This window comes from Papio anubis, chromosome 1, assembly GCF_008728515.1.
Source record: "Papio anubis isolate 15944 chromosome 1, Panubis1.0, whole genome shotgun sequence".
Classification (NCBI taxonomy): Eukaryota; Metazoa; Chordata; class Mammalia; order Primates; family Cercopithecidae; genus Papio; species Papio anubis.
In genome coordinates, this window is record NC_044976.1 from 45,003,701 (window position 1) to 45,024,288 (window position 20,588).

The 20,588-nt window shown below is 51.1% G+C and overlaps 1 protein-coding gene across 1 annotated transcript; it reads left to right on the plus strand.

Annotated features, from left to right (window-relative positions):
- The first annotated feature begins 9,321 nt into the window (after positions 1–9,321).
- DMBX1 (diencephalon/mesencephalon homeobox 1) lies at positions 9,322–19,238 on the plus strand. Its single transcript, XM_009207793.4, has 4 exons — positions 9,322–10,218; positions 13,514–13,709; positions 13,990–14,338; positions 15,080–19,238. The coding sequence occupies exons 1-4, from the start codon at positions 10,067–10,069 to the stop codon at positions 15,529–15,531; spliced, it is 1,149 nt and encodes a 382-aa protein (XP_009206057.1). The 5' UTR covers positions 9,322–10,066; the 3' UTR covers positions 15,532–19,238.
- The last annotated feature ends 1,350 nt before the right edge of the window (positions 19,239–20,588 follow it).

Below are 20,588 nucleotides of genomic sequence, written 5' to 3' on the forward strand. Positions count from 1 at the left end.
TTGTGAAGATTAAATGAGATGCTGCCAGTCTGGTCTCTATGAGGATAGCTGGTAATAATAATAATTTATTATAAAACTCTGGCAAAGGGTAGGCAAACAGGCAACTACAATTTGGTAAGGATAGGAATTTAAAGAAGTCACTGGACCCAACCGGTGACTTCTGGACCTAACCACTGCTAAAATTGGATGATTTTAGCAAATTATCCAATCTTTCTCACCTTCCATTTCTGAATCTGTAAGATGAGGATGGCAGGAGAGGCTTCCTGGAAAAATGCGTGTCCAAGCTTAATGTGAGTCAGGAGTTCTCCAAGTCATGCTGGTGGAGGGACAACATTCCCAGAGTGGGAGGCAGCCACATAGTAGCTTTGGAGAGCCATGGCTCAGTGGTGGGTGGGAGTGTACAGGAAGGAAGGAAGGAAGGGGAGATGACAGGTTTGGATATGGCTTTTTAAGAAATCTGGTTTTGAAAGTATCAGAGAGAACTGGTCTGAGAGATGGGTTCATTTCTTTCAAATGAGGCCTGGCTCACACCACCCTCTAGTGGAGAGCCCTGGCTGGGAAGAATCTGACCCCTGGCAGGGGGAGGAAGAGGCTGATCCCTGGGCTTTCTGCACCTTTGAGTTCCTGATACTGACAGGAGATTCGGGGAGCATGGAGGGTTCAGTGTAACCCAAGAACGGATCTGGGGCTCTTGGGGGAGCCCCTGTTAAATAAGCAGCATCTGAGAGGTAGTAGTTGGGGATGTCCTCATGTCAAGCTTGCTCTCAAACCATGTGCCTGCAGGGTCCTTGGTCAGGGTAAGACCGGGATCTCCACAGCCCTCACATCCTATCCTTCCACTGCAGATTCCTGGCAACTCAGAACTAAGAACAGATGTGGGAACAGGGGTACTTACTGGGATGGGGGCTCAGCCTTCCCCATTCCCAAGCAGGCCAGCCAAGGGGACTCACCTTCCTTGAGCATCAGCTCCTCATCTGCAGTGTGGACAGCACCTCCCTCATAGACTTGGGGTAAGAAATTAATGAGGTGCTGAAGTTGAGTATCTGGCATGTGCCAGGGACAGAGCTTCTTTTAAAACCTTGGACCCAAAAGCTCGGAGTTGGAAGGCTTCTAGGTCATCTTGTTCAGCCAGCCCCACAACACCCACGCACTCATGCACACACACGTGCATACACATGAACGAATCCCTCCTTCTCGGCCTCCCTCACATGTGGCTGGCCAGCCCTGGGTTACACACTTCTCATGACAAGGTCTCTTTCCCTCCTGGTTAGTGTCATATCAGAAGAGGTCAGAGATGGTAGGACACTAGCCAAGGTCACAAAGCAGCCTGGAGTTGGGGCAGGAGCCCTGGCCTGCTGCTCCTGGGTTCATATATTCATGATCTTCTACCTGCATGAGTAAAAGTCCTTTTGGACTCCAAACTGGAAAGCAGGAGGGACAGTTGCAGTGGCCTCTCCCCTCAAAGTGTCACTGGAGAACCTCCAGAGATAAAGGGGCAGCAGCATTTCTCAAGAAACAGAGCCCATGGCAACAGGCTACTCTCGATCTCTCCCTCTGCTATTGACACCCAGGGCTAGTCCTCACCAGGGCCTATCTCTTGGTCACACTGTGAAAATAAATACCAGGTAGCTCTTCAGAGACTCAGAGACCTGGGTTCCCATCCTGCCTCCACCACTTACTAGCTGTGGGACCTTGGGCAGGAGACTTTATCTCCCTGAGTCTCAGTTTTCTCATCCATATAATGGGGATAATTATACCTTTCTGGAAGGGTTGTGTTGAAGTTTATTAGGTGATATGCCTAGAATGAGGGAAACAAGACTTGGCACGTGGTAGATGTTCAAGGAGAGGTAGCTGTTGTTAATGAGATGATGTGTCTCACCGTGCCCGGAATGGACAGCGGGATGAGACTCTGAGAGAATGTTTGTTTCCTCCACTTCCACTTCTCTTTCCTTTCCTTTAAGTAAAGTTGTTCTGCCTTGTTTCCATTGTGAATGGGAATGAGAAGAAACTGAGGGAGAATTAAAAGTTCAGAGAAGGAAAGGGAGAGGCAAAGGGTGGTGGGGTAGGCCTGTGGGGTGGCTGAGCAGGGTGTGACCCAAGGAAAGGTCCACTTTCCTTTTAATCAAAGACGTCTTGCATGCATTTTCATGGTACTGCTGCTGTTAATTTATAAAAAATGCCCCCTAATAAAATTCTGCTTGATTCTTCGATTGGCTGGGCATTAGGCCGCAGCCAGCAGCGACGCGGGGACATAACGGATGCATTTGCAGATTTGGAAAATTAAAGCCATCTATATGGCGCCTGTGGCGGGAGATCCGCCGATCTGCTTGCTTAATGAAATATAAAGATTCTTTTAACCAATGTAAGCACAATTCGACAGCTTGTGAAACGCGGCCGTGCTGTGATGGATGGCTCTCCTGGCTCTCCAGGAATTGCGGGGCGGCACCTTTTAAATATATAATTGATTCTATTTGTAGTATGCAGTGGGCTGAGCCCATGCAGGGCCGGGCCTGGGGCCAGGAGTGCAGGGCCTCTGTTTAGAGGCTCCTGCAGATCTTGTGGGGTTCCAGCCTGGGGGGGCCTCCCTATAGGGGCCACCAGGACTCAGAACTGGATGTGGAAGGGGCTCCTGCAGCTGGGCCTGGCTGAGGATCTCAGTAGTGCAGGTCCTGGCTGCCTCTATTGCTGGGAAAGGGCCCACTGGGCAGGGGTCACCCTCATGAGGCCTACGTCCTGGGACAGAGGAGGTAGTGGGCTGGGACTCTGGGTCTCCATTTCCTCCCATGGACCATCCTGGGCTGTGGTGGTCCTGCCTCCCTCACAGTCTCTTGGTCTAAAATTCCTTCCCATTCATTCAACATTTACTATTTACTAAGCACCAACTGTATACCAGACTCTGTGCTAAATGTCGCAGAAACTAAAATGGCTAAGACAAATTATTTATTTTCTGTGTTGATCTCTCTCCTTGCTTTTTTTTTTTTTTTCCCCCTTTCTCTTTGTATTTTCCTCTTGTTCTCTCTCACACCTTGTTCAGGGGTGGAAGAGCCACAATACACTGACCTAGCAGCAGGGGACAGGGCCACATGACTTTCCAGGGTACCATTTAGTGTACCTTCCCCTGGTCACACACTCACCCACACATCATTTGCACACATGGGCTCACAGGCATGCACACCCACCAAGACACATAAAGTAGCCAGATATACACATAGACAGAGCCAGATGTGCATACAATCATATGGCCGATCCCAGGTGGGTTGTGTACACACATGGCCACTGAGGTGAGCTTCAGACCTATGGCTGTGTGGTACCACATGTGTGCAGCTCAGATGGTAAGTAGCATCCACTGACAAGGGTCCCTCTATGGCCTCAGAGGAGAGCAGGGGCCTTGATGTCCAGCTGTAGCGAGGAAGAGGAGTATGAGGCTGGAGGGAGAGGAGCTTAGCAGGGAAGATTTAGGCTTACACACAGCTTCATCTCACAGCACACACATGCACACAGTGTGCACACGAGCATGCATGCCAGAGAGAATGTGTTTTTTCTTTTCTTTCTTTCTTTTTCTTTTCTTTTTTTCCTTTTTTTTGGGGGGGTGGGGACTGGGTCTCACTCTGTCACCCAGGCTGTAGTGCAGTGGCACAATCTCTGCTCACTGTAACCTCCGCCTCCCCAGTTCAAGAGATTCTCCTGCCTCAGCCTCCCGAGTAGCTGGGATTACAGGTGCCTGCTACTACACCTGGCTAATTTTTGTATTTCTAATAGAGTTGGGGTTTCACCATGTTGGCCAGGCTGGTCTCAAACTCTTGATCTCAGGTGATCTGCCCATTTTGGCCTCCCAAGGTGCTGGGATTACAGGCGTGAGCCCCCGCGGCCAGCAGAATGTGCTTTTTCTTGCTTTCCTCCTGTTGTCTTGGACCAAATCAGAGATAACAGAAATCAGGGAATGGAATATGCTGGGGTAAGATCCTGTGCGACTGGGGCTGGGAAATACTAGCTAGTGGGAAGAACTTCACCTGTTGACACCTGTTTTACCACTTTCTACCTCCATGGCCTTTAGCAAATTATCCAATCTTTCTTGCCTTCCATTTCTGAATATGTAAGATGGGGATAACATTTTCTACCTCCTATGGTGTTGGGAGAATTGATGGAGATGTCTGATGTATCAGAGGCATTTAATAAATAGTTATGATTATTAATTCATCCTCTGATCCTTACTTCCTAACCCTGCTTCTGCGCTAGACCCTGTGGTCTGGACGGGGGGTGGGGTGGGTGTCCAGAAATGCATGATATAGTTTCTGCCCTCAAGGAGCTCAGTCTAGTCTAGCTGGGGAGATAGAAGTGTTATCACAGCACTCTGCTGCAGGCACTAGAATTAAGAAAACACGGCCAGGCGCGGTGGCTCACGCCTGTAATCCCAGCACTTTGGGAGGCCGAGACGGGCGGATCATGAGGTCAGGAGATCGAGACCATCCTGGCTAACATGGTGAAACCCCGTCTCTACTAAAAAAATACAAAAACTAGCCGGGTAAGGTGGTGGGCGCCTGTAGTCCCAGCTACTCGGGAGGCTGAGGCAGGAGAATGGCGTAAACCCGGGAGGCAGAGCTTGCAGTGAGCTGAGATCCAGCCACTACGCTCCAGCCTGGGCGACAGAGTGAGACTCCGTCAAAAAAAAAAAAAAAAAAAAAAAGAAAATACATGGAAGGTGCTGAGTGTGGTGTCTGGCACAGAGTGTGTTCAGTACATGATAGCTAGTATTGTTGTCATCATTGTGGTCATCCTCATTTCTATGATCTGAGCATACTTATCACAGCCTGGAGCAGGGAGAGATGCCTTGTCAGAGGTGAGTGGGGGAAGGCCTCATTTCTGAGGAGGGCTCAGTTGAGCTAGGCCTTATGGAGAGGGAAGAATTTATTAGGTGAAGCGAAAGAAGAGGAATGGTGTTTCAGGTAGAGGGCCCAGCAAGAGTAACGGCGTGGAGATGAGAAGGAGTGGCAGGTAATCTGGTAGTGCTTGGTGCTGGGGACGGGGAGGGCATCAGGCCATCCTGGGAAGATCTTAGAGACTGTCGGAGGGCCACAGGGATGGGGCAATTGGGGCCCCAGAGAGACATCTCTCTGGTTTCGGTTAATAAAGCCATGTTGTGCATCAAAAACTGTGAGATCAGCGATAATTAAGTCAATTAAAATATCACTTACCACATTAACAGCAGTGAGTTTTAAAGCAACAAAACCCCTGAGTTTGGTGGGGGAGGGGCATTCCAAAAGCAGGAGTTGGGATGCATGAAATTCCCTCTGAACTCTGTTCCCCCTTTCCCACCTGGAGCTTGTGACACTCTGGAGCCTGGTTTCATCCTCATATCCAGCGAAAGACATGGATACCTCCCCCTAGCCCTTACCCGCCCCCCCCAAAAAAGAAAGAAAGAAATAATATAAATGTGAAAATCACCTGTAATCCCATTTGCTATCTCCCAGAGATAACCTCTGTTAACATTTCAGGGTAAAACCTTCCAGACTTTTTTCTATGCATATTTATACATACATTACAAAAATGGGATCATATCATGCATACTGCTTTGTTACCTATTTCCCTCACTCAATGGTATATTGTGAACATCAGCACATACAGATACACATCATTGTTTTAAATTGCGGTGCCGTATTCCACTGTGGGAATACCTGTCCCCTCATTTGCTAAACTAATCCTCTCTCGATGGACAGTTAGGTTTTCAATTGTTTGCCATCACAGGCACTGCTGTGATAAATATGTGCATACACATATCTCTGCATACTTGAAGGGCACATTTCTAGAAATGGAATTGTTGGGTCAAAGACGAGGTACTCTCTAAAGGATTTTGATATAAGGAGTAAATAGCTCTTCTGCCATCAAGTAGGAGAAGGACCATCTCCCATTCCCCTAGATAACCCCGTGTAATAATTTTTCTTTATATTTGCTGATTTGATTGGTAAACAATGACCCCCTTCCTTCCTTCCTTCCTTCCTTCCTTCCTTCCTTCCTTCCTTCCTTCCTTCCTTCCTTCCTCCCTCCCTCCCTCCCTCTCTCCCCCACCCTCTTTCTTTCTTTCTCTCTTTCTTTTCTTTCTTGACATAGTTTCACTCTGTTGCCCAGGCTGGAGGGCGGTGACATGATCTTGGGTCACTGCAACCTCCACCTCCCGGGTTCAAGTGATTCTCCTGCCCCAGCCTCCCGAATAGCTGGGATTACAGGCGTGGGTCACCACACCTGGCTAATATTTTGTATTTATTAGTAGAGGTGGGGTTTCACCATATTGGCCAGGCTGGTCTTGAACACTGACCTTAAGTGATCTCAAAGTGCTGGGATTATAGGCGTAAGCCACTGCACCCAGCCTTTTTCTTTCTTTGGTTGTAAATAAGGCTGAGCTTTTTGTCATGTCTGTTGGCTATTTGTATTTCTTCTTTAATGAGTTGGTTCTTCATTTACTTAGCCTATCTTTTACTAAGGTGACCATCTTTTTATTTATTTATTCATTTAGATATGGGGTCTTGCTATGTTGCCCAGGCTGAATTCAAACTCCTGGGCTTAAGTGATCCCCTCACTTTAGCCTCCTGAGTAGCTGGGACTACAGGTGTGTGCTACCACACTCAGCTTTATTTTTTTATTCCTAACTAAGAGTTCTTTGTATATTATGGATATAGCCTTTTATTTGATTTGTGCTATTTATTTTTTATGAATTCCTCTACATCACATACAGTATATAACAGATATTTTTCCAAATTTGTTGTTTACCTTTTAGCTTTGTTTATGGTATATTCTGTTATACTGAGGTGTAAAGTCTTCATCTCACCATGTCTATTACTCTTTTCTCTTAGCTTTCTGCCTTGAGGTTGGTCATGGTGTGTGGAGTGGGCTTCTGCAAGGGAATGTCACTGGAGGAAGTTCATGTGTGAATGCTGACTCAGAAATCTGTAAATCTAGCCCTCAGCTCCAGATCCTATATCCAACAGCCAATTCAACATATGCTTTCTTGGAAGTTGAATTCGTATGTCAGTCATTCTTGCCATGTCCCCCAAAACCTTGGTTTCCATTCTCTCCCTCCCCAGATCTGCTTCTCCAACTCAATGCTCTTCATTTAGGAAAAGACCCATATTCACTCAGCTGTTCAGGATGGAAACTTGAGTTATCCTATTTTCTTTATTGCCCTCTTTTCCTCACATCTTATAACTAAGCTATCAGCAATCATGCTGATTCTACCTTCAAACTACCAGAATCTGACCATTTTCGGCACCTCCTCCCACTCTAGTGAAGGCAGCATGGTCACTAGCCTGGACTTCTGTGGTGTCCTAGTGGCCTGGTCTCTCCGCTTTTCTTCTTGCATCTCTGCAGTTTGTTCTCTATATAGCAGGCAAAATGAGCTTTTAAAAACAAATCATAGGCCAGGTGTGGTGGTTCATGCCTGTAATTCCAGCACTTTGGGAGGCCAAGGCAGGAGGATTGCTTGAGCCCAGGAGTTTGAGACCAGCCTGGGCAACATAGTGAGACCCTGTCTCTAAAAATAAATAAATAAATAAATAAATAAATAAATAATCCCAGCATGATGGTGCACACCTGTAGTCCCAGCACACCCAGGAGGCTGAGATGGGAGAATTGCCTGAGCCCCAGAGACTGAGGCTGTGGTGAGCCAAGATTGCACCACTGCACTTCAGTCTGGGAGACACAGCGAGACTGTGTCTCAGAAATAAACAAAACAAAACAAAAAAACCCAGATTATATTATGTTACTCCCCTCAAGACCCTCCAGGGGCTTCCCATCACACTCAGGATAAAATCCAGATGGGATTTCCATTGGGCCGTGGGATTGCAATGGGCCGTGGAGCCCTCTGGCTAGCGACCCCTCTCCCTCCAACCTTGTCTCCTTCATCTGCTCCCTCCGTCTGTGCTCCAGCCACCCTGGTTTTCTTGCTGTTCTACACACACAAGCTTGTCCATGCCTCAGGGCCTTTGTCCTTGCTGTTCCTTGTGCCTGGAAAGCCTTTCCTGAGATCTCCACATGGCTGACTTCAAGTTTCTGCTCAAATGTCGGAGAGCCCTTTCCTGACCACGTGTTCTAAAACAATCTCTCCTTTCCCTCTTGTCATTCTCCTCCTCCGCCTTATTTTTCTTCAGAGTCTGTATTCCAGTCTGACATTAGTACATATATTTTTATTCATTGTTATACATCCCCCTATCCAGGAATGTAAATTCCACGAAGTTAGGGACTTTGCTATTTAATAAGTGGGTGCTTAAAAAATATGTGTTGGATGAATATGTGTAATATACGAATGGATATGTGTGAGTGTAATGTTTGTGTGTAGATGTCTCTGCTGCATGAATAGATATCTGTGAGCATGTCTGTGCGTGGAACTGTGGGAAAAGACATTCAGTTTGTGTCTGTGAATAGGGAGGCTTCTGTGAATGCCTTGCCAAGAATGTCTGCGTACGTGTATTTTTGCACGAAACATGCGTGTGCTTGCCTGCAACTGTGTGTGTTTGTGTGTATGCTGTGGATATTTGATTATGTATAACCTGTGTCTGTTTCAGTGAGGAGGTGAGATACCTGCATATGTCTTCCTTTTATCAAATGGACCTGCCATTGCCCCAGCCTTCCCTTTTCACCTCTCACACTTGGGAAATAGGAAACACTTTTGTGTTTTGGGGAGACTCCAGATGTGGAGTCAATTCCAAAAATGACATTTCACACTGCTGCAGGTGGGTGAGGGTCTGGATGGGACCTTGGCAGCCTCTTGCTGAGGCTGGAGCCGTCTCAGTAGGATGGATGTCTTCTCTGATGAATGGAATATTTCCTTGGAACAATTGGCCATGACAGAATAAGGTTGCAGAAATGTGGAGTGGGGCAGGCCCTGGACTGGCTGTGTGGCTTTGACTTGTCACTGTTCTTTCTCTGAGCCTCAGTAGACTCAACTGCAGTTGGGGCTCATCCTTCTTGGCCTGCTTGCTTCTTGGTAAGAATATAGTGAGAATAAAGGGAGGTAATGGCGGTGAATGTATGACAGTCATAACAACACATAACAACAGTATTCTTACGTTTGTGCGGGACCTTAGGGTTTATCATTTCTTTCTTTCTTTTTTTTTTTTTTTTTTTTTTGGAGACAAGGTCTCCCTCTGTTGCCCAGGCTAGAGTGCAGTGGTGCAATCTCAGCTGCCTGCAACCTCCGCCTCCCAGGTTCAAGCGATTCTCCTGCCTCAGCCGCCCAAGTAGCTGGAATTACAGGAATGTGCCACCATGCCCAGCTAATTTTTGTATTTTTAGTAGAGATGAGGTTTCGCCATGTTGGCCAGGCTGGTCTTGAACTCCTGACCTCAGGTGATCCGCCCACCTCGACCTCCCAAAGTGTTGGGATTACAAGCATGAGCCACTACGCCCAGCCCTGGGTTTATCTCATTTCAAAGCAAATGCCTCAGTGGGGAATCTAGCTCTGGTCTTGGCCCCAAGCGGGCCTCAATGGGTATTGGTTGAATAACTGATAAGTGTGTGAGTGAATCAATGAAGGTAAAAATGAGTAAGTGCCTGAGTAATTGAAAGAAGAGATGATTGCATGAAGTAGCAAATGAATTTGTAAATCACAATGACTAACACTTTTGAGCACATACTATGATCCAGTCCTTTGTAAAGGCTTCTCTGAATCCTTGCAGCAACCCTATGAGATAGGTACTATCATTAACCCCATGTTGCAGATAGAGAAACTGTGGGTCAGAGAAGTTAAGTGACATGCCCAAAGCCACAAAGCTCCTGAGTGGTGGAGCTGAGGTTTCAGCCTGCCCTGGGCAGTCTGACTCTAGAGCCCAGAGCCCTAAACCCACACTGGCCCTGCTGAGTGAATCAGTGAATGAGTGAGTGAATGAAGGAGTGGATGCAGGAACCCCCACATGGTAAGCCAGGGGCAAGACAGGCTCCTTTCTGATGGAGAGAGCTTCTGACCCATCAGAAGGTGGGCATCCAGGGTCTGGACTGGGGGTGGGTCTCCCTGAGGGCAGAGTCTGAAAGGCCTGCCTCACGTCCCCTCTCCCTCTTTCATCTGTAGGCGAATGCTGCCATGCAGCACTACGGGGTGAACGGCTACTCGCTGCACGCCATGAACTCACTCAGCGCCATGTACAACCTGCACCAGCAGGCAGCCCAGCAGGCCCAGCACGCCCCCGACTACCGGCCTTCGGTGCATGCGCTTACATTGGCTGAGCGCCTGGCTGGTAAGAGCCCTGGGGACTGGACTGTGGCGACAGGACTGTGGGGGTCGGGGGAGGAGGCTCTGGAAGGCAAAGAGGAGAGAGAGCACTGGCCAAGCTTGTTCTAGGCAGCTCAAAAAGACTCAGGTCACTTAGCAACACAGAGAGATGTCAATTCAAAACTATGTGTGTATATCCAGAGCACCTTTTGTTTGCCAGCTCTGTTCAGGGCGCTGGAGCTGCCCTACGCTTTCAAATTCTCGTAACAGGCCTGTGAGGGAGGCATTCATTAGTCCTATCTCACAGAAGAAGAAATGAGGTAGGAGGGTAAGGGACTAGTCCAGAGTATTATGGCTGGGAAGTAGCTGGAAGAGCCTGGAATGCTCAGGCAAGGAGAGTTCAGGCACAGGGATTGTAAATAACAGCTTCTATGTTCTGACATCAACTGTGAGTTAGGCACTGTGGGAGTCTCTCTCTTTCTGTGTGCATCAAATCATCCAATCCTCACGTGAAGAGGTTACTATTTACATTTTATGGACAAGGAAACAGAGACTCAGAGAGGCTAAATCTGGGCCAAGTGGTGTTGGAACAGAACATGGCTAAAAATATGAGCTTTGGAGTTCTAGACTTGAAATCAGCATGGGACTTTCCCACTCAGCTCTCTTCTCTGAGCCTCAGTTTCTCTTTTTATAAAAAGGAGAAAATGGCCATGCCCATCCCCTAGGGTGGTTGGGAGGTGATTTGTGATAACATATGCAAAGTATTCAGCAGAGCCTGGTAGGTGCTCAGAGATCATTATTACCCAAAGCCTAAGGTAAGTACCCATATATGCCTATGAGGGACCGGCAACCTGGTCCCCCCACACCTGGTTCTACTGACTGTTGCCCTGCCCTGCCAGCCTCTCGGTGGGTGAGAAAAGGATTCAGTGACATAGATGAGGAGTTTGATTTCCTGGGAAGTGGTGCCACCCAACCCATCCTGTCCCAGGTCCAGCCTTGAGCAGCTGGTAAACCCATATGGGCCCAGCCCTGTGCCAGGCAGGCCTCAGAAAACTTCAGGGAACTCCTAGGGAGAACGGGTGCCCATGACCCATGAGAGGGCACAACAGGAGGGTGTCCAGGGTCAAATGCTGGGGCAGCTCAGAGCAGCAGGATCAGCTGGGGTAGTCAGGGAGAGCTTTCTGAAGGCCACAGGGGCAGGAACCAGGCCTCAAAAAGGCCAACATGAGCAAAGGCACAGAAATGGGATGGGATCTCCACCTGGGTAGCAGCACTGGCCTGGCAGGGAGGGCATGGCCAGTCTTACTCCTTTAGACCCTGCCAGGCCTCTGGGCAGAACTCAGTGGATAAGTTTCTCCCGACCGGTGTGGAGGCATTAGTTTCTAGTGTGGGGATGTTGGATACAGTCCTGTGCACAGCCTCGTGGTGACATCAGCTCCTGACAGTATTCCAGGACCCAAGGACCAGAGCACAGAGAGGAGTCAGGGACAGGGGCTCATGTCCGCTGGTGGAAGCAGAGGAACTGGGGTGTTCAGCCCACCCCCAACTCTCTAATTCTTAAGAAGGAAGGACATGAACTGCAGGTGAGCCTTTGTATGGAGGCCTTGCCTTCCAGCAGAGGCTCTGCCCACAGCTTAGAGAGCCTGGCTTCCCTGTGACACCTATACCGCCCCCACTACCCCCGCCACCCTTGCAGTCCCTGGAGCCAGCAGTAGGATGCTGAGTTGTTGCTCCTCCCCCAACCAGGGTGGGGCTGACAGAGCGGTCCCCACTCCTTCCCCTGCCCCAGGATGACCAGCATGAGCTCAGGGCTGAGTCAGGCCTAGGATTAAGGTCAGTCTGAGAGGGGTTCAGGACTCCCTTTTTAAACTGAAGAAGAAGTATCTCAAAGTCTGGGGCTTCCTGGATACCCAGTTGCCTCTTCCTTTTTTTTTTTTTTTTAATCTTTTTGGGATGGAGCTTCGATCTTGTTGCCCAGGCTGGAGTGCAATGGTGCCATCCTGGATCACTGCAACCTCCACCTCCCGGGTTCAAGCGATTCTCCTGCCTCAGCCTCCCGAGTAGCTGGGATTACAGGGGCCCACGACCACGCCCAGCTAATTTTTTGTATTTTTGGTAGAAAGACAGTGTTTCACCATGTTGGCCAGGCTGGTCTTGAACTCCTGACCTCAGGTGATCCACCTGCCCAAAGTGCTGGGATTATAGGCGTGAGCCACTGTGCCGGCTGTCTCTTCCTATTTAGGGTGTTGTGGATGACTTCTCATTCCTTGGAGGGCAGGGGAAGGACTCTGGCATCCCTTTGCAGAGGCTGAGATTACTCAAGTTCCCTTCAGCACAGACAGAGCAGGATCCACTTATGACATGATGGGAGGCAGTGAGGAGAGGGGTTACCATCTATCTTCCAGGGGCTAGTCAAGCGAAAGGGCTGAAGGCTAGACCCCAGGATGGAAGCTAGACCCTGGCCCTAGGCAGACACCTATCCTGGGTGGTTATCATGTTACCAGACATATGGACAGGACGATGGAATCAATGGTCCATAGTCCTGTCTCCCCTCCAAGCCCACAGTGGTTGGAACCTGGTCTCTTTGTCCTTCTGTCTTTGGGGAGGCAGCCACAAGGGTCAAGACTGAGGGCAACAAGCCTTACCTGAGATGTGACCCCTGACGCCCCCACCCTCCCTGCTCCGCTCTTATCCCCTAGCCAAGCTCTCTGTTCAGGAAACAGAAGAGCAGGAGCCTCAGCCCCTGCCATCAGAGACTCTAGGCCAGTTGGGATGAGGGGGTTTACAAGCAGAGGACAGAGAATCAAGTGCTGGTGAATTCTGTCTGCCTAGTCAGTCCTCCCTTGACTAGACCTTGAGACGGGTACCAGCCCAGCCTGGCTTCTCATGGGCAGGGACCAGCACTCTGATGCTAAAGAAGTCTTAGTATTCAGAATCTAAGGGATATAGGGTCTTAGAACTCTTGTGATATGGACTTACAGATTATTAGCATCATGGAGTCTCAAAATACACTCATAGTATCCATCTTAGGGCAATACCCACCTACCCACTCCCAATGCCAAATAACGAAGACCCCCCTCAATCATGCCTGACAGCCATTTGTGGAGTTGAGTTAGACCTCTGTGGTCCTGAGAGTGCATAATGGGGTGGAGAGACCTTGAAAGCCCACAGCCATATGGAGAGGGGATGGGTGATTCCTAAGGGCAAGGGACCAGGGCCAGCTCTGGCAGCAGCCTGGGTGTCCACAGTGGGTCAGAGCAGGATAAGATTCAAAGCTATTTCCCATAATTAAATGGGCCCCCTCTCCTTGCCCTCCAACGGCTGTACATTTCAAGACATCATCTTGGAGGCCCGTTATGGTTCCCAGCACCGCAAACAACGTCGCAGCCGCACAGCGTTCACAGCTCAGCAGCTCGAGGCCCTGGAAAAGACCTTCCAGAAGACTCACTACCCAGATGTGGTGATGCGTGAGAGGCTGGCCATGTGCACCAACCTGCCTGAGGCCCGGGTGCAGGTAAGGCCCAACTCTCCTAACTAGGCCTTGCAGACAAACACCAGCCCATCAGTTTGGCCCCTTGTCCAGGAGCCAGCATGTCATCCCTGTGCCAAGGTGCAACTGATCTCTCCATCAAAGCCTTCAGTGATAGGAGGGGAGTTTGGGAAGGGACGGAGGGTGTGCGTTCCCTAGAGGGGTGGGGGGATGTTATCACACACATCCTCTCCCAGAGCACCCTGCTCCACACCAACCCTCCTTCTTTCTTGCCCACCTTGGACTGCTCCTTTCCTGTCCTCAGGTGTGGTTCAAGAACCGCCGGGCCAAGTTCCGGAAGAAGCAGCGTAGCCTGCAGAAGGAACAGCTCCAGAAGCAGAAGGAGGCTGAGGGCTCCCATGGGGAAGACAAGGCAGAGGCCCCCACTCCGGATACCCAGCTGGACACTGACCAGCCCCCACACCTGCCTGGCAGCAACCCCCCTGCTGAGCTTCACCTGAGTCTGTCTGAGCAGTCAGCCAGTGAGTCAGCCCCCGAGGATCAGCTGGACCGTGAGGAGGACCCCCGGGCAGGGGCTGAGGACCCCAAAACTGAGAAGAGCCCTGGGGCTGAGAGCAAAGGGCTGGGCTGCAAGAGGGGCAGCCCCAAGGCAGGTGAGGTCTGAGGGATGCCATGGGAGGGCTGGGGTCTGGGGTCCCTGAGCATGTGAAGCCAGTCAGAGGCGAGTAATCAACTGCCCCTGAGGGGCATGGCCCATTAGAAGGGACTAACCACAGCAGGCCTGGGCCAGGTCTTCACCCTTTAGTTGCAGAGCCGTGGGAAGGTCCAGGGGGTTCTGAGGGACGGGCTGGGTAGCAGGGGAGGGATACGGCGGGAGCTCTGGGCAAAAATTATTTATCAGCCATTTGGAAGTATTCCAATATTTTACCAACCAATTGGATGTCCCGGTGCATACCATATTAGTACCAGAGATTCCCACGTGCAGCAGAGACTCCGAGCACATTTCTGAAGGAACAGAGCTCTGGCATGAGGCATATCTCAAACACAAACCCTAAGTCCAGCAGGGTGGGGACAGGGGCTGTGAGCTGAAAGCTGGAGTGAAGGAATGGGAGCTCTGGGCAGCGTGGGGGAGGGGGAAGTTACAGCCCTTGAAAAGAAAAAGAGAGACATGGGGGCCTTGGCAGGGTCCCTGGAGCTTTCCCAGGAAGCCTGGGTCCCTTTCTCCTAGGATTCTGAGCCTTGCTTCAGGGAATGCCCTGAGATGCGATGGATGTGGTTTCAGCCGAAGCCTGTCTTGTCTGTAGTGCCAAGGGGGTGAGAAGGCTGAGTGCACCTCTCCTGGCAGACCAATGCCCTTGTCCTGAGGGCTTTGTTCTTGGGTTCTCTGCTTGCAGATTCCCCAGGCAGCCTGACCATCACTCCTGCGGCCCCAGGGGGTGGCCTCCTGGGCCCCTCCCACTCCTATTCCTCGTCCCCGCTGAGCCTCTTCCGTCTGCAGGAGCAATTCCGCCAGCACATGGCGGCCACCAACAACCTGGTGCACTACTCATCCTTCGAAGTAGGGGGTCCGGCCCCTGCTGCTGCCGCGGCGGCTGCTGCTGTGCCCTACCTGGGCGTCAACATGGCCCCGCTGGGCTCACTGCACTGCCAGTCCTACTACCAGTCCCTGTCAGCAGCCGCTGCTGCCCACCAGGGTGTGTGGGGGTCCCCTCTGCTGCCTGCACCCCCAGCAGGCCTGGCTCCTGCTTCAGCTACCCTGAACAGTAAAACCACAAGCATCGAGAACCTGCGGCTCCGGGCCAAGCAGCACGCGGCCTCCCTGGGACTCGATACTCTGCCCAACTGACTGTCTGGCCTCCAACCCAGCCAGGGGTCTTAGGTGTCCCCTCCTAGCCCTGTGGTTATCCCTAGGTGGCTCTCGAGGAGTTAACTCCATAAGCACAGGGATCCTAGGGCCTGGTGTCCTGTTCCCTGCTCCGCTTCCCCATACCCCAGCCTGAGGCGAAGCCCACACCTACACACCCTCTGCATGGCCCTGCCTGGACCCCATGAAGGCCAAATAGGGAGGAGGTCAGGGGCTGGGGTGCCCCAAGCTTCCCTCGGGGAAGTGAGAGGCTCTCCCTGGCTAGACCCCCATCTCAATACCGCCTCCTCCCTTTTCTCCCTCCCCTTCTGCCCCTTAGTAAGTCTATGTGTGGAATGTGAGATATAAATATAAATATATAAAGCTATATTTTCAGGCACCTGCCTGCCCCAAGCCCCCTGCCCCACTCCCATCTCTTCTTCCCTGCCACCCCTCCCTGCAGCCTCTGTGGCTTACTCCAGCCATACCTTCTCTTTCTTCTCTCTCCTTCCTTCTTCTCTTGATCTCCCTCTTCCTGTCTCTGTCCTGGTCCCTGCCCCCGTCTCAGCCCAGCCTCTGTATTCTCCACCCTTGATCTTTCTCCCTGTCTCTCCTGCTGCCCCTGGTTTCTTCCTTTGGTGCTGGCTGTGTTGGTATCATCAGTTCTTGAGCTATATTTTGTTTGGGGTTGTGGCTGGTTTTGGTTTTAGTAATTTTGCTGCTTCCCGTTGCTCTCCTTCTATTCCCTCCCTCTGCCCTGCCTGCCTGTCTCCTCCCTGCACCTGCGGCCTCTCTGGGAAGCTGTTCCTTTCCATGCCAAATAGAAGAAACAAGGCCTTAGCTGGAGACCCTGGGGATCTGGAACTGCAGGCAGGAGGTAGCACTGGCTCCCACTCTCACCCTTGCCCAGCCTGGCATCTAGAAGGTGTCACGAATTACTTTCTCTTCTGTCTTCTCAGTTTTGATGTCCTCATCCCCAAGATCAAGGAGGCAGTAGTCAGGCTGGGAAGGCAGTAGAATGGCCAGCATTCCTGCCTGTAAGCCCTCCAAAGACAGAGGCCTGGTGTCAGAGTTCAGCCAGGACTGACCAAAGGGCTCTAGAGCTCTCTTTGGTGAGACTCCCCTGGTTGGCGAGCGGCAGCAGGGGAAGAGGTGCTCTCAGAGACAGCAGGACTGGTGCTCCTCTCCCACAAGCCCAGCCTCCACGTTCAGCAGGTACTGTGCATGGCAGGAGTACGGTGACCAGGTTGAACTCTGCTCCTGAGCACAGTGAGTGCAAAGCATTTAGCAACACATAGGCTCAGGCTTCTGTAGGCTTCCTGTCCCACAGCCGATTATGGAAGTAAGGGCTTCTCTCCAACTAGTCACTGGAATGGAAAACTGTGTTACTGTTCATAGCCAAGAAACCCAGCTCAGCAAACTCCCTTTCAAAACTGTGTGACCGGCTGGGCGCAGTGGCTCACACCTGTAATCCCAGCACTTTGGGAGGCCGAGGCAGGCAATCACCTGAGGTCAGGAGTTCAAGACCAGCCTGGCCAACATGTGAAACTACTAATAATACACAAATTAGCCGGGCCTGGTGGCACGTGCCTGTAATCCCAGCTACTTGGGAGGCTGAGGTGGGAGGATTGCTGGAACCTGGGAGGTGGAGGTTGTAGTAAGCTGAGATCATGCCACTGCCCTCCAGCCTGGGCAACAGAGTGAGACTCCATCTCAAAAAAAAAAAAAAAAAAAAAGCTGTGTGACTTTGGGCAAGCATGTAGCCTCTCTGGGTCTGTTTCCCTGTCTGGGTTAGATGGCCTGTAAGGTCCTAGCCAGCTCTACATTCTGCATTTTTGCTCACAATCTTGCAGGACAGAAGGTTTTAGTTCAATTGACAACAACAGAAGGTTCTCACAAGCACAATGTATGAAGTAGGAAGTTACCATTGCCTTGCTGTGGAGCAAGGGTGTTGTACACACAAACCTTTCTGCAGACACTGCCTCAGTTTCCCCATAAGCATAATGAGTCCCCTGTAGTTCAGACAATCTGGATTTGGTCTTGAGTTCCAGTGCCAGACTCTGGGGTCACCACATTTTCATACCTTTGCATGGTCTCAGGGCCTCTGGGCAGTGGGAGGGGATGGCTTAGACAGATTCTTGCTCATGCTCCCCAACTCTTGGTGGCTCACTATTGAACACTTAAACCCTGCTTAAAGAAGTTGATCTGAAAGCCAGGGTAAAGATTGCTAAGGCTTGTCTCCTCTCCCAGTGGGAAGAGAGAGGTTCTGTTGGTGTCCTGGTAGGATTGGTTTGCAGAGAAGTCAATGCTCATCACCCTTGAGGGGGTCAGCCTAGGCTGGGGCAGATGGAGAAGGCTTTGCACAGGAAAAAAAGTGAGGGAGATGGTAGTCCAGGCCAGGAGAACCGTTTGAACAAAGCAACAGAGATGAGACTCAGTAGACCATGGGAAGCGGGTGGCTGACTTCACGAGAGGTGGGGCTAAGGGGCCTGGAATCCAGGTTAAAGACCTCACCTACATGTGGCAAGCACCAAGACAGGCAGTTGAGGGTTTGCAAATCCTCAGGTGTCTTGCTGGGGTCTGGAATTTGGAAGAGGAATCCACCAGCCATGAGGGCATCAGAGGAGAGACTTAGGCAGCGCTGTGGGAGGTTGGCAGATTCCAGGAGTGACAGAGGAGGTTTTTGGTTTGGGAGGGGTTCTGTGGCCAATGGCCCATCAACTGTCCTCTGGGATTAGTCCCAGGAAGTTCTGTTTCTAAAACAAAAAATAATCATCTGGATAGGTATGGGAAGCTTCCTAGCTGCTTTTAGGCCAAAGCTTTTTGTCAGTTCCTAGGTACAAGTGATTGTCACTAGGCCTTGGAATCCAACAGCCTTAGATATCACTGCCTGCTCCAGGAAGCCTCCCCTGACCTCCTAAGGGGTGATGTTCTGTCATGGCTGGAGGCAGGCCCACCTTTGGAGCAGCCCAGTTTCCCTCAGATGTTTGTTAACACTTGTCCCATTCAATTGACCCAAATCTACAAACCTAGAGAAGGCAGGGAAGGTACCTGCAGTCCCTGCCCTCAGAGGGATCTCAAGTTTAGGGCACCTGCCTTGGGTACTGAAAGCAGCTAGAGAGCAAGAGCAGAGCACACCTGTGTCTCCTCTGAGCACACTGGTAAGCGGCACCATGCGTCTCCTCCGAGCACACTTGTAAGCAGCACCGTGCATCCCTTCTGGTGGGCAGAGGGTACAGGCCCACCACACCTGATGCTGGAGCCCCTCCCAGGCCTGCTGGGCCAACCTGGGCCTGAAAGCCAGAGGCTCAAGCTCTGATTGTCCCTTCCAGGAATGCCTCATGCCTGGCCTCTCCCTGCTGTCTGAGTCTCCCTTTCCCTGCTTCCTCACTCCCCCAGAGCATGGTCCAGGGGCCTGGGTCCCCACCCCAACTCCAAGGCTGATGGGCTCTACAGACTGCTTTCCAAACCGGCTCTTTTGTGACCATTTGTGCTTAGAGGTTGTGCCAGCCCATGGCAAAAACACTGTGTACTGTATTTATTTATTCTGCTAGTTGAAAATAACAAGACTTAATTCACTCCTGCCTGTCCCCTCGCCTGTCCCCTGTGTAGTGCAGCATGACACTCTGTGTATCTGTCCTTCTGTCAGTCTTATTCCCTGTGATGTTGTGACCTGTTCTTTGTCTTGGTGAATAAAAGAGAACCCAGCAGCTCAGACCTCAGTCCATGTTCATTCCCAGAGATGCCTGCAGTGGCCTGAGCAGGCAGTGTCTCCAGGTCTGTTCGCTGCCCCTCTGATGCCATGGCCAGTGGGGATGGAGGCGGACCTACGGCACTATTGGCCATTGTCACGCTGACCGTGTAGCTCTCTCTGTGACCCTTACTAATCTGCAGCCGGGATGCCACTCTGGAGTGGCTGCAGGGGGGCAGATAACGGGGGAGGGTTCCATCTTCTCTAGGCTGTTTGGACCTCACCCAAACACAAGTGGCAGAGTAACCTGGGACATGAGACACCCGGGACAAGCAGTGCCTGGGAGTATTCAGGGTAGCCTGGGAGATGGATGGGTCTGCAGGACAGAGAGAGGCAGGGGATTCTGAGGAAAACTGCAAGTAAGCCAGGGCCAAAGGGGAGTGGTAAGTAGAGACATTTGGATGTACAGCCAGAGCTGTTTTCCAGTGGAAAGGGCTCTGTTCTCAGAGGTGAGCAAGCAGAGGATGAAGAAGGGCTTTCTGCCACGGTGTGCTGTGGTGTGTCTGTTATTACAAGTCTAGCTACAGGTCTGAGAACCTGTGCTGTGAATTCCTAAGTGTCTGCTTGCATCTGTGTGTGTATGAGCACATTCACCATGCTCAGGAGAGACAGCGCGAGATAGACGGCGAGGCTGTATGTACAGGCAATACGTGCAGAAAAATGCACAGCCAGGAAGTTCTTGCTGTGAAACCCTGGTCCCTCCGGCTGCCTTTCAAGAAAAAGAAGAAAAGAGATCTCTACTCAGTTGTGGCTGCTTTGGCTCCACCTTCTTCCCCGGTGCTCCAGAGTGCCTGTGCAGGGCGGAGAGCCAGAAAAGGTGGCGCAGGCACGCACCTGGCTGAGATTTGGGGGAGGTGACAGTCTCCTCTGTCTGCAGATTTCCTGGTAGGAGAACCCAGCAGGCCTGAATGTATGCAGGGAGCTGTCTGCTAGGCTTCCCAGGGGCGGGCCCTGACCTCCCCACTTCCCAGGTCCACCCCAGCAGACGCATTCCTCTCTCCCCAGCAGGCTGAGGATTAGGGCGGGGAGCGTCTCCCTTTCACCTTGTCCCCTGCCTCCCTGGGAGGGGCTGAGAGATCAAATATCTGCCTGAAATCTCCCACTGCTCCCTCCCCTGGCCTGAGCCATTGACTGTCTCCTATGTACTTCAGCCCCAAGGGACACACCTTCCCTGGCATAAAGGGCACTCTGGTAACACTGCAGTTCAAATCACTCATGCACTCAGCATATACAGAGCACCTGCTGTATGCCTATGCCTGTGCTGGGAGCTGACTACATAGAAACAAGTAAGGAAAACAATACAATACAG